The sequence below is a fragment of the Fusarium subglutinans genome, assembly GCF_013396075.1.
Source record: "Fusarium subglutinans strain NRRL 66333 chromosome Unknown NRRL66333_c0000170, whole genome shotgun sequence".
Taxonomy (NCBI): domain Eukaryota; kingdom Fungi; phylum Ascomycota; class Sordariomycetes; order Hypocreales; family Nectriaceae; genus Fusarium; species Fusarium subglutinans.
This window is the reverse complement of record NW_023502233.1, coordinates 88561-101436: the sequence shown is the minus strand read 5'-3', so window position 1 is coordinate 101436 and position 12876 is coordinate 88561. Positions and strand designations below refer to the sequence as shown.

At 50.6% G+C, this 12876-nt stretch overlaps 4 protein-coding genes across 4 annotated transcripts; 1 reads left to right on the top strand and 3 right to left on the bottom strand.

Moving 5' to 3' along the window:
• On the top strand, nt 1–1821 carry FSUBG_10160 (saccharopine dehydrogenase; the record flags this gene model as incomplete). Its single annotated transcript, XM_036674711.1, has 10 exons — nt 1–369; nt 419–429; nt 480–583; nt 633–650; nt 702–894; nt 942–1210; nt 1267–1376; nt 1435–1576; nt 1635–1740; nt 1791–1821. 10 exons carry the CDS (start codon nt 1–3, stop codon nt 1819–1821), a joined length of 1353 nt encoding a protein of 450 aa, XP_036534379.1.
• Nucleotides 1822–2111: 290 nt separating this feature from the next.
• FSUBG_10159 (Collagen alpha-5(VI) chain) lies at nt 2112–3131 on the bottom strand (the record flags this gene model as incomplete). Its single annotated transcript, XM_036674709.1, has 1 exon — nt 2112–3131. One exon carries the CDS (start codon nt 3129–3131, stop codon nt 2112–2114), a length of 1020 nt encoding a protein of 339 aa, XP_036534378.1.
• A 1368-nt stretch (nt 3132–4499) lies between these two features.
• FSUBG_10158 (argonaute like) lies at nt 4500–7519 on the bottom strand (the record flags this gene model as incomplete). The annotated part of the gene is made up of 2 exons (XM_036674708.1): nt 4500–7115; nt 7169–7519. The coding sequence occupies 2 exons, from the start codon at nt 7517–7519 to the stop codon at nt 4500–4502; spliced, it is 2967 nt and encodes a 988-aa protein (XP_036534377.1).
• Nucleotides 7520–9006: 1487 nt separating this feature from the next.
• FSUBG_10157 (mRNA 3 end-processing RNA14) lies at nt 9007–12134 on the bottom strand (the record flags this gene model as incomplete). Its single annotated transcript, XM_036674707.1, has 4 exons — nt 9007–9920; nt 9971–10982; nt 11032–11463; nt 11514–12134. The coding sequence occupies 4 exons, from the start codon at nt 12132–12134 to the stop codon at nt 9007–9009; spliced, it is 2979 nt and encodes a 992-aa protein (XP_036534376.1).
• Between the last annotated feature and the right edge of the window lie 742 nt (nt 12135–12876).

Sequence of the window (12876 nt, the reverse complement as noted above, 5' to 3'; positions counted from 1 at the left end):
ATGCCTCAATCCGCCCTCCTCCTCGGTTCCGGCTTCGTTGCCACCCCTGCCGTCGAAGTCCTCGCTAAGGCTGGCGTTCACGTTACTGTTGCTTGCCGTACTCTCGCCTCGGCCAAGAACCTCGCTGGAACTTTCGACAACACCAACGCCATTAGCCTCGACGTCAACGATTCCGCTGCTCTCGGGGAGGCTGTCGCTAAGCACGACATCACCATCTCTCTGATTCCCTACACATACCACGTTGCTGTCATCAAGGCCGCTATCAAGGCTAAGAAGAATGTCGTCACTACCTCTTACGTCTCTCCTGCTATGGAGGAGCTCCACGAGGAGGCTAAGGCTGCCGGCATCACAGTCCTGAACGAGATTGGTGTAAGTAATGACACCCTGTCTTCCAATTCTAGCTTGCTGACCATCTCAGGTTGACCCTGGGTATGCTTCTCGACCACATACGATTCTGACCTTTCGCTAACACATATAAGTGTCGATCACCTTTACGCTGTCGACTTCATCGACCGCATCCAGCAGGAGGGTGGCAAGATCAAGTCTTTCAAGAGCTTCTGCGGTGGTCTCCCCGCCCCTGAGAGTATGTTTCCCAACTCAATGGCCAATGATCAAAGCTAACCAACTCTCAGACTCCAACAACCCCCTAGGTACTCCAGATCCCGATCATGACTCACGCCGCCGTCACTAACTACGATTAGGCTACAAGTTCAGCTGGAGCAGCCGAGGTGTCCTCCTGGCCCTCAAGAACAACGCCAAGTACTACGAGGACAACAAGCTGGTTGACATCACCGGTGTCGACCTTATGGGCACTGCTAAGCCTTACCACACCGGCTACTTGGGTTACAACTTCGTTGCCTATGGAAACCGTGACAGCACTGGTTACCGTCAGCGGTAGGTTAGAGAGAACTACTCTGGATGGCAGTGGCTGACCCCCATAGCTACCGCATTCCCGATGCCGAGACCGTCGTCCGAGGAACCATTCGCTACAATGGTTTTCCCCAGTTTGTCAAGGCTCTCGTCGATATTGGCTTCCTCAGTGTTGATGAGCAGGACTTCTTCAAGCAGGCTATTCCTTGGAAGGAGGCCCTCCAGAAGTTCATTGGTGCTAGCTCATCGAGCGAGGAGGATCTGATCAAGGCTGTTCTCTCAAAGACCTCTATCAGCGACGAGTCTGTCAAGAGCCAAGTGCTGGCTGGACTCAAGTGGAGTAAGTCTAGAGTGCTGGCGGTCGTTTTTTGGGCGTATGCTGATACACTATTACAGTTGGTGTCTTCTCTGATGCCAAGACCACTCCTCGCGGAACAGCCCTCGACACCCTGTGCGCCACTCTTGAACAGAAGATGGCCTATGAGGAGGGCGAGCGCGATCTTGTGGTGAGTACCAACAGGGAGCTTGACTTAAACTTGGAGTTCCACTCTAACTTGCATCCAGTTCCTCCAACACACTTTCGAGGTCGTCAACAAGGACGGCAGCCAGAACACCTGGACATCCACCCTTATCGAGTACGGTGCCCCTGAGGGTTCCGGTGGCTACTCCGCCATGTCCAAGCTTGTCGGTGTTCCTTGTGGTGTTGGTATGTTCCCCCTACAAGATTGAGCGATCAAGTTTATACATACTGACCGATTCTGTAGCTACCAAGATGGTCCTCGACGGTACTATCACAGATAAGGGTGTTGTTGCCCCTGTGTACCCCAGCCTTGCCAGGACATTGATGAAGCAGCTGAAGGCAGACCATGGGTGAGTTATACAATTACGTTCATTGCAGCCATGTTACTAACTGGGCTTAGTATCGAGTGCAAGGAGAAGATCATTGCTTAAGTGAACTTTTCGACGTCCGAAGACATGCTCGTCGTATGAGAAAATGTACAATCCTGTGAGTCGGCCACAGAACGCATATTGTACCACGACACCAAAATAGAAGTAAAATAAAGAAAGAGATTTTCGATAGACCCCTTTGGCGTATTGCTCCCGATGTGTTGCTGATGTGACATTACATTAAGCCAAAGCTGTATCTAACCCCTATTACCCCTTTTCTATACGAAGTGTACTACAAGAACAAGAAGCCACCTCTAACTCCCCTAGAATAGTAATATCCTCCATCCCCAAGCCTATAAAAGAGTGAAGGCAGAGGAGATCACAACGAGAGCCAGGATGAAGGTTTCAGCCTGAGCCTTGACGGCCGAGTTGACGATGACAGGAGGTTGATCTCCGTGATGCCCGTCACCGCCACTGGATCCACTAGATCCATCGCCATTACCTCCATTCCCACCATTACCTCCGTTTCCTCCGGAGCCTCCACTGCCTCCAGAGCCCCCACTGCTGCCGTTACCACTATTTCCAGCAGAGCCTCCGTTTCCTCCGTTTCCTCCATTACCACCGTTCCCTCCGTTGCCGCCGCTACCTCCACTGCTTCCACTTCCTCCATTTCCACCGGGGAGTGGAACCGGAACAGGCTTGGGACCTTGATTGCAGCCTCCAGGGGGACAAGTTGGAGCAGTCCAGTTACCAGTGCCGTTGTAAGAACATCCGCGGCACGGCTGAACGATAGGCTTGAATTGACATCTGCCATTGGGGCACTTGTTGCGATAAGGGCAGTTGACAACATTGGGTGGGCACTCGTGCCAGACGTCACCTGGCTTAGGGTTTGGGCTGGGGTTGGGAATGGGCATGCCAGTTTGGATGGGTTGAGTAGGTGCAGGAGTAGGAGTAGCACCTGGGAAGGCCTCATACACGATCTGCGCATTGTTTCTCTTGTACAGGTCGTAGATGGGCCATCCCTGGATCGTGGCTCCTCCACAGGTTCCCTTGGACCTATCGGCTGGGTCACACCATAGATTGCAGAGAGCATTATCGACCTTTACAACGCGGTAGGCGATGGGCCCTGGTGAGAGGTCAAGACGGTCACAGACGCAGCTGTTTCCACGGAAGCCGATAATGTTGCCGTTTGATGAACATGATGAAGTACAGCCAGCTTGGCCCAGATCGAACTGACGAGGAAAGGTGCCGGGCCTAATAGCAACGCAACCAAGATGTTGGAACGCCCCGTCTTTTGTCAGAGCAGGATCCGCGGTTGATTGTGCGAAAACGCCAGCAGCAAAGACGCAAGCAAAGAAGAGTGGTCGAATCATGTTGCAACAAAGAAAAGTAAAGAATGACTAGGAACACACAGGGAGTAAGTGAGTGACTGGTTGAGTAAGACGATTCGATGTCAGAAAGAGATGGAAGAGAGAGATATTTATCCTTGATCCAGTCCCAGACCCTTGGACTTGCTGTGGTTATGATGCTCTTGGCTATTCGTGAACAGAAGATCAGAGATGAATGTCTGAGACAAGGCTCCGAAACCATCCATCTCGGGCAATTTTTGCAGTTTTTAACGCGCCGTTTTAGGCTCCCCATGATGTGGCATGCCGCTTTCAGGCTTGTCTTGGGTTTGAGACATCCAGAACGAGAGCTTAGCAGAACAGAAAATGTCTTGGCTGATCGGGATGGTCAGCCAAGTCAGGAATGGCGATGTTTCGCCTCGAGGGGGTCAACAAGCTCGTTTTCGATGTCTGAATTGAGCAATGAGTTAGCAGCAATTCTGAGATGGCTTTTCTCACCAAAGATACCCTATAATGATATACTGGAAGAACTGAGATTTCCCTTGTTCATGTCGCTGGGATATAGCAGTATCCAGTACGAGATCTCGATGGATATCTATTAAATTATGGCCTTGAACATACTAACATCGAGCCATTGGCTCACTTGAGCATAATTACTACGCCTTCTGGGGACGTATTAAATATGATCCATGATGCTCAGGCAGATGGCAACCCAAGTCTATATCGGATGTAAAAGTTCTCCCCAAGTCAGGCCGCCAAACGCTCCCAAAAAGAATTATCATACTTGTCTCGCAGTCTCTTCATTGCTAGAAGGTCCAAATCTCTCCACGGCTCGCAAGCGCCGCATTTTGAGAATATATGGATTCGCAGCTCATCATGGGCCTCTATCACATTCGGTGATCCAGCATCAACTTCATAGCACTATAGATTTATGGTCGACCGAGTAGACCGAACCTATACACTCCTGCAATTGGTGAGGATTTCCCCCTTATATCGAAGTCAAGTCAGGCGAGATCAACCTCCGTCCTCAACTTCACATTAGCTATGCACAAGACTGGCACGATCTCTGCACAACCGAGTCACATTTTCGAACAGTAAACAATGTCAAGATCCCTTAGATAGAATTGATTAAGCGCTAAGGTATTTTGAGAACAAGTAAAATCAACCTCCACCGCCACTCTCCGCCAAACCGGTCGCCCCTTTTAGGTTTGATATGATCCTGTGCTTCCTCAAAGCTGCATCCGCTAGCTTATACGACAGAAATCAAGATCGCTCGCATTGTCCATGCCCTTCCCACCGCCCTAGCGATCAACTCTCCACTCTCATCACCCCATCACCTCTGCTATTCTATCACCATTCACCTTCTTATCCATGGTATGTATCTCCCATCACAGGTTAGATGTACCACATAGTGCCACGGAAAAAGTCTCTCTGTCGCTGCTCACCATCCTGAGGCTTCTGGCTAGTTGTACCACCAAGGCGGATCAACGCGGGTGCTTCAACGTTCCTGTTAGGAAGGTTGGTGGAGGTACCATGCGCCTGCTTCTCCGCGGCGATCTCGTGGCCCTTGGGACCGATTCGGAAGCCATCACTAGAGTTGACGTTCTCATGGGCGCGAGCTCGGTTACTAGCGAGATGCGCATAGTAGACAGCCGGGTGAAGTGACACAGGGGTGGTCGAGCGTGCGTACGAGTAGCACTGCTGGTAAATCATCTTCTGTAGATCATTCACTGGCATGTTCATCTCGTCCAAGATGATGTGGTAGTGAACCGGTCGAGCAGTTCCCTGGATAGCGACATGTGAGTTGAGGTAAAAGTCAAACATGAATGGATGTGTGACTTCTCGCTCAACCAAAGTACCGGGCAAAGGGTTGCCATTCTTGTCACCTCTCTGAGGGAAGAAACGAAGGTGGTGGCGCTTGGTGGCCACAATCACCGTGAACTTCGGCATCTGTCCAGCAGGAAGGATCGTGCGAAGATATTTCTTGATCTCCTCGACTTCCTGGTCTAACACGTACGCAAATTGTCCCTCTCCTACACCGTCTCGGAAATAGATCAGGTGTTTAGGAACCAGTCCTTGGTGGTTGGCTCTCCAGCGAGGGATGAGCTCTCCAAACATGAATCGAATGTTCGAGGGGGTCAGCATCTCGACACGGTATCCGTTGGTCTCAGCAACTGCGGCGTAGCGAGTGGCATCCTTGTCCACAGACATAGTCATCGAGGCGGTGGATGGGGTTACACCTCCAGGAGCGGCGTGGGATACATCAACACCTACAATCATGGTAGGGCGGGTGTCGGGGAAGAATGTAGGGGTCTTCCACAAAGGAGGAGTGCAGGAAGTGGCACCACCCAGCTTGGCGTTGACCTTCATGCAAACATTCGAATGGTATTGCCCATTGTTCTTCTGCACGTGGTTGCCAAGAACGACCTGGGTAAGAATACCAAATCTGCAATCTGCAGACTTCTTGAGGCGCTCATACGTTCCGCTATTCTTCTTGGAGACGATAACAAACAAGAGCTGCGTGTAGCCCCGTTGCTTCGTGATCTGCTCATGAGCGTACGCAATGGCACCAGCAGCATCATACTTTAGGGGACCAGGTGTTTGTAAAAGGACAGGGTCGGTAGTCACTTTGCCTCCGTGGCCGATGTAGGTGCTCTTGAAGGTACTGGCAAAAGCCTGCATAACGGGTTGCTGAACGGTTACCTCCAGGGCGATGAAGCCCCAGCTCTGGAGAGGCGCGACATTCTGCTTCCAGAACTTCTTGCCTCGCAAGTCCCAGCGACCAGCAAATCTGGGCTCGGCTGTACCTTGTCCAAACCTGACGATTGGGGCGTTCAGAATGCGTGCCTCGGTCTTTGCAAACTGCGGCTCGAAGTTGACGCCATACTCCTTCAGGAACGGATCTTGACCGATCTGCAGGGCAGCAGCTCCGGCCTGAATGTCTCGCTTGCGAATGTTTGGGCGGGTAACAGCAATCTTGATCATGGCGGCTGTCTGATCAGGGTTAAGCTTGAAAGGGTATCGCTGCATATCCTCGACGAAGGCAAGCTCCATAGGAATCATGCCGGCTTTTCCAGCATTGATGAGTGGAAGATGAGACAGTCTCAGGGTCACGTTGTACTCTTTCTTGTAGTACTCATACACCGAGGTCTGCTTCCCGTCCTTGTCGAAAGTCATGGTCCTGGCCGATGCGCCCGCCTCGCCGAATTTCTCGTCGAAAGCAAAGTCTTGGATGGTGTACAGTTTGTCCTCGTTTTTTCGACCCTTGTGCTTGACCTTGAATTTGAGTCGACGCATCTTTCGGAGCTGCTTGAAAGCATCTGAGGAGCCCCAGCGTCCAGTTTTGCGGTCTTTGACGGGCTTGAGCAACTCATGGAGAGTGCCAGGTGTCTGACCTCCAAACTTATGATCCAGAGTGGCGAGGAAGTTGCAGGCCATCCTGTCCATCGGCTGGTTGCCGATCCAGAAACAAGTGTTTGCAACATCAATGTTGTAGCCAAGGCCAACACCTCTCTGCTTGATATTGTCACTCATGCGGATGGAAGCATATGTGCCCTTGTGAACCTCTACAATAGCTCCATCTTGAAGAGGGGCTCCAGGCTGACCAGTCTGGTAAAAGTTTCGCTTGATGGCCAGGAGGTTCTGGGAAGGCCACTGTCGCACAAGATGATCCATGAAGTTCAGCGCCTCTTGAACGCTGTTGTTGAAAGAAATCTTGTGTTCGAGATAACCTTGAAGAGCAGAAACTTGGATTTCGGTGGTTTTTCGAATTGTGACAAGAAACTTGCCGCCTTCGCGAGCTTTCCCGCCAGCAGGTCGTTTGCCCTCGTCAAGGTCGACAGTGAAACGAGCCTCGCCACGTTCCACAAGAGCAGGACTCCATGCCAGCTTCTTCCCATCGAAGAGCCACATGTCGAACTTGTAGGCTTTCAGGGCATTGCGGGTAGTTTCATGTGCCCAGATCTTCTTCATGACGGGGCCAATCTTGTCCGGGTTGGGAGAGATGAAAACCTGTAGTATTTGTTAGAGTGAATGGAATGTGAACACATATGAAAGTTACTTACGTCGTACTGATAGATCTTTTTGTTGTAGTCGAACTTGGTCATCCTGTACTGGTTGACCTCGATCTGCTCGGGTTTCCCCTCAGTGTTGAAGCGTCCATTGCGCAGCGTGAACAAGTCCTTCTTGGTCTCGGACACGTAAGCGTCAGGGGGCAGCTCCATTCGGGTATTGCCTTGATTTTCCTGACCCTGGGGCTTGGCAGGATCAAAGCCAAGGGGTTTCTGGTAGCCGACAGGAGCACCGCCAGCAGCAGAGCCAGACGCAGAACGTGCAGGGGACTGAGAAGGGCGTCGTCCCGAGCCGGAGGGACCCCCAGACCCAGCGGGGGAAGGCGAGCGACCTCTGTCAGACATGGTGACTGACGTGTCTGGAAGGGTCAGTGACTGAAAGGTAAAAGATGATTGGTGAAGAAAGATTGGACTGAGTGAGAGTAGAGTATGTTTGAAGTGTGTTGTAGGCGGGTTGAGGGAAGTGTTGAAGGAAAGAGAATGATTTGAAGAGGAGAAAGAGAGGGTATTTATAGCCGTGAGGGAATTGGTGCTTGGATTGAACTGGCAGAAGGGGAAGGGCGAAGAGACTCACTGGTCGCGGAAGCAAGCGATTTGCTTTCAGGTTTGTGCAAGCGCACGAGGTTTGGAATCTGATTGATGTGAGAATTTGTTGTTGTAAGGGCAAGAGAGCTTTGTTTAAGCCAAGCAAGAGAAGTTTTGTGCTTGTGTCAGGCTTTATCGAAGCTAGAGTTGTGGATGTGCTTGCCCAAGAAGAGGAAGCGCAAGGAGGAAGCGGTGGTGATGATGAAGGAAGAAGGAAGGGGAGGGGAAGAGGGAGAGAGGAGGGGATTATATAGCCAAGAGAGAGCTACTCTGGAGAGGTAGTGACTCACTGTGTGATGCACCCAAGCTGAAGCTTAGGATGAGTTTAGGATGGAGTGGAGGTGAGGAGGTGCACGAGGAGAGAAAAAGAGGAGTCTAGGATGTGCAGGGAGAAAGGATATCAACAAATCGCCCCAAGAATCAGGCAGAAATTACCCTAAGTAATTAATGGCAGGCACTGTAACAACACTGGTAGATTATGGATCCAGTGATGCGTTGAGGAACTGAGGAAGCAAAGGGGGCACTGGCAATGAGGTGACAGGAATCAGCTACGAGTATCATCAGATACAAAGATACATCAATGCCAAATGTTATATAGCGATACGATTGACCATTTCTGCTTCATATAGGCTTGCTAGAAGTTTTTAAGAACGTTTCTTTTCGTTAAAGAGGGTTGAGTGTCAGTTGAGTGTTTGATTGTCCAACGATCTGGTCAAAGCCAAAACCCAACTGGTTGGACTAAACAGTGTATTCGTTGTCAAACAATATAATATTGTGGCGGGCCGCGGAAAACAGAATTGGAGACACCGTATTTGGTATACGGGTAAATGCAGCTCGATATGTAGCAATCCGCCCTTGTGGCATCAATTCTCAGTTTGCAGCCGCAGCACGGCCAAAACTTCGACAAACGATACAATAATCACAAAGCATAAGCACAAGAACAAGCACAAAGCACGTACATATTCCAGGACTCGAGTCAATTATAAAAGGTTATTGAAGCTGTTTGATACCAATTGAGTAGGCAGATAATCTTGCCGCATCTCATCCTCTCAACAAACGAAATACCACTTCTGATGTCTGATCCCCCCAAACGCCATACCATGCATAACGCGCGAGGCAAAGGCAATCCCTCTCAGTACGGCCCTCAACGTCATCCAAGAACCCCTTTTCACCAGTATTATTAGATCAGGTTGTTTACAGCCCAAGATCCCTTATCATCGATCATTGGCGTCCTCTTCAGTGATTCCTCATTGAAATCTATATCCTCCAAACTGACCTGGTGCCGGTGCGCCGTAGCTACCAGGTACTTGTGGCCATATGGGTAGTTGGCCGCTCGGGTCAGGAGGAGGATAGGGGTTGGTTTGGAAGGTATTTCCACTCTCTGGCCGCAGCGGCGAGTTCCTATACCCGCCGGCTGCAGATGCCACTCTACCATATGGGCTCAGCGGCCTGCTGCCGAACTCGCCTGACGGTTGTCTAGTGTGGGAGGTATTACCAAAGCGTGCCTGGCCACCGCCTGTTGCCTTCAACGTGGCGGCATCAGGAAGTTGGACGTCCCGGAGAATAGAGACCATGGCCATGGGGTTAACGCGTTGTGCATCAAAGCTTTGAGAAGGGGGGAGGATGTTAAGAAGGAAAGTGATATCCCTGTGTAACGCTGATGCTTGGTTCCGGCGCTGCTGGTCAAGGCGGCGGCCCGCTGCACCCTTGAGAGGCGACACTCCTCTAGCGAGTCGTTTGGGGGGGTTTAGCTCATCATCGTCTACAGCGAGAGGCCGTTTTGGAGAAGCAGTTGCCCGAACATACTGAGGACGGGGACTCTGTTCTTGTCGCGCTGGCATGGGGCTGTTTCGTAGTGAGATAGGCTGCTCGACCACGGTGGGCATGACTTGCTTTGGCCTCATTTGCACTGCCTTCGAAATTATGATAGGGGCAGCAACTGGGTCAAACTTGTCGGTTGAAAATCTGGCAACAAAGGACTTCAGTTTGGGGTCCTCAGGGAAGAGTTCCGCCATTCGGTCCTCCAGCTTGGAAATTTGCGATAGCTCGCCATACTGCGATTCGTACTTGTGGAAATACGCGTAAAGCGGCTTTGCCTTTGCGAGAGTCTCTGATTTAGAAACCAATCGGGTAACACAAGTCTCGAACACGGCTCGCGCATCTATAAATGATTAGTTTCAATCGTTGCTTCTTTGGGTACTCCAAACCTACTAGTCGTGTCATCCTTGGAATGAAGATACTTCAAGTATTCTATCATGAACATCTCATCGTTAGGGAACAGACGGGCGCCTCTTTCGAAGATCTTGGCGCCTACAGGATCTTTGTAGACAACAGACTCAAGAAGAGCAACGGCTACGTAGACATCGCTTGTGAGTCGTCCCTTCTGGCGGGCATCAGTGAAGACTTTGCGCAAACCACCTTCTGACTGGTTGCCTTTGCCTTGAATACGTCGCATGGCCCTTGCAAGAGCAATCCAGACATAGGAAATCGTACGGGACAGGAGTTGTGTTTCGGCAGCGTATCCCCTCTGGATTGCAAGAATGCGTTCTTCCATGGGCGAACGCTTAGGCTTGCTGCCTTCCTCATCGTCGTCGTCATCATTGTGTTCGATGGAAGCTTGAACCAGATCTTGTGCAGCGGCTTGTCTCAACGTGGACACCTCCAACTTCTCCCGCTCCTTGACTTTGTCGCCCATTTCGTACAATGTTTCGAGAACATCATCGTATGGCTTTCGGACAGCCTGGGCAAACTCGACCTTGTCGACTTCTTTGCCAGGATAGTTGACCTCAATGTGGTCTGCGTGTTTCAAGGCAAGCAAAACACTTTCACGGTTTGCTCGAATGCCTTCAAGTAGCAATTCTGTGCCCAACTCTTTGTCGTTTTCTCGGATGTCGTTTTGGAAACACCACTCTGCCGCATCAACCCAGATCTCAGGCCAGAAACGGAGTGCCATCAACGCTTGCTTGTAGACGTAGAGTACCCGTTGGTTGTATGTTTTGGGCTCGTCGGTTTTCAAGACAAGAGGATCATCTTTCTCCCACGCGATCCACTTCTTCCACAGCTCGGCCTGGTCTCTAAACTCCTGGTCCCCATCAAACCCTGGAGCTGGCGGTAAACGGGGAAGATTAGTACGTCTGAGGTGCCGAGTGATGTTGTCCAAGGCAATATTGGCACTCTTGGCCGACATATAGCCTGGCGAGCGCTCTTGGATGAACTTGCGTCCCTAGTAATGTTAGCTTTTATGCTGTTGTAGGCCAAGGAATAAAGCATACAGTCATCTTATTCAGTCCCATCTCGAACTGGTCATACTCCTTCCAGAGATTATTGACGGTCAGCATGGGCACGGAAATAGCGCGTTGATATACTTTGCGCAATTGATCCATCTTTTGCTGGTCCTGCCAACCTGTACCACCGATCTGGCCGGGGCCGTTCTTGACGAACTGGACATAATCTTGCCAGATATTGCCAGAATCTCGATCCACACCAATGTTGTCGATAACAAACTCATAGGACTGGGTAATAGTTCGGCGAGCTTGACCCGAAGGATCATTGTTGAGATCGTTACGACGGCGAATATAGTTGAGATAGACTGTCCACAGCTTGACATTGGGTACAGTCATAAGACATCTTCCAAAGAGCTGTTCAGCATCGACAAAGTTGTCGAGACCAAGCTCCATCTCGATCCATTCAACCCAGACGTCAGCCTGGTAGATGTTGTCAATACATATCACTGGAAGAAATGAGGTTCACTCACAGCTTGTGGAAATATCTCGAGAAAACGATTATAGGTACTTCGAGCCAGATCAAGTCGGCTTGAGCGTCTATGGTCGGCGATCAAGTTAAGCCAAGCATCCATATCCCCACGAGGGTCCTCTTTAACACGAGCCTCGAGGAGAGCAACAGGATCGAGACCAGCCAAAGCTGGAGTCACATTGGAAGGGACAGCAGGAGGAACAGGTGTATGGGTTAGAGCTGGCTGAGCGGGTTCATCAGATGCAGTGGAACGGCCAGGATGAGGGAGCGAGGGCACTTCTTCGGATTGAGGAGCAGTATTGGAAGGCTGTTCAGCTTCATCTTCGCCCTCATCCTCGTCATCGGATGCTTCAACAATAAAGCCCCCTGACATCTTGGGCTTGGAAAGTTGACGTTGAGCGGTGGCCGCAGATTGTTCAGTAACCGGCGCAGGTGTACCGATGGTGACTGACTCTGGATCATATTCCCCCCCATCATCTTCTGTACCATTATCTGCTGTATCAGCGTCACCAGAAGCAAGAGAGTCTTGAGCGTAGTTATCAACTTGTTCCTCGCTATGCTGAACTTGAAAACCCGTCGCGCTAGTATCCTCTCCTCCCCATGAAGCACCTTCGGAAGCCATCCTGCGATTTTAAGAAACAGGTCGTGCTGCCAAGTCTCGATCAAGAAGCAAGCGATTTCGAAAGGCGCGTCGGCGAAGACCCGCGAAACGAGAAGATAATATCCAAGTCGCGAATGGCAGTCGGGAGGTCAGAATTAAGAATACGCAAACGGTCGTACTCGGTAGAGTCACGGGTATCTCGATTGAAGGGGTGCGATGGGCCCGGTCGAAAATGATTCAATCTTTGAGGATACGAGACGAACGGGTAGTAGAGTCTGTCGCGAACGAGGCAAGCCCCAGGAGCTGCGCCAGCTGGCTCCGGATGATATATGTCTGAATTCAGCACCTAAAGAGAAAATTAAAGACAGCGATACAAAGACAGGCGTGCAATCGAGCCGGGTTGGGGAAATGGTCGTGCGTCGAGCTGCGCGTGGATGGTTTTGGTCGAGCGCCTCAAAGTCTGATAGCTCCAACAAAGAACAGTAATCTTGAACAAAGCAGTTGCGGCAGAACCCAGGTTGGGCTTAGAATGTCTAAGGCGGTAAACGAACTTGGTATCCAAGAGCCGCACTTTAGTGGGTCACTAAAGAGGTGGATGAACAGGCTTTTAATGCAGGTATCTAAAAAATGTTAGGCGCCTACTGTGTATGAGAGCAATAAGAATGGATAGCACTACCTAGGTAAGTGTATGGGTGTCTTGTCAGAAGAAATGACAGATCGCTCCTCGCATGAACTCAGACTCTATAGAAAATTAATAACAATA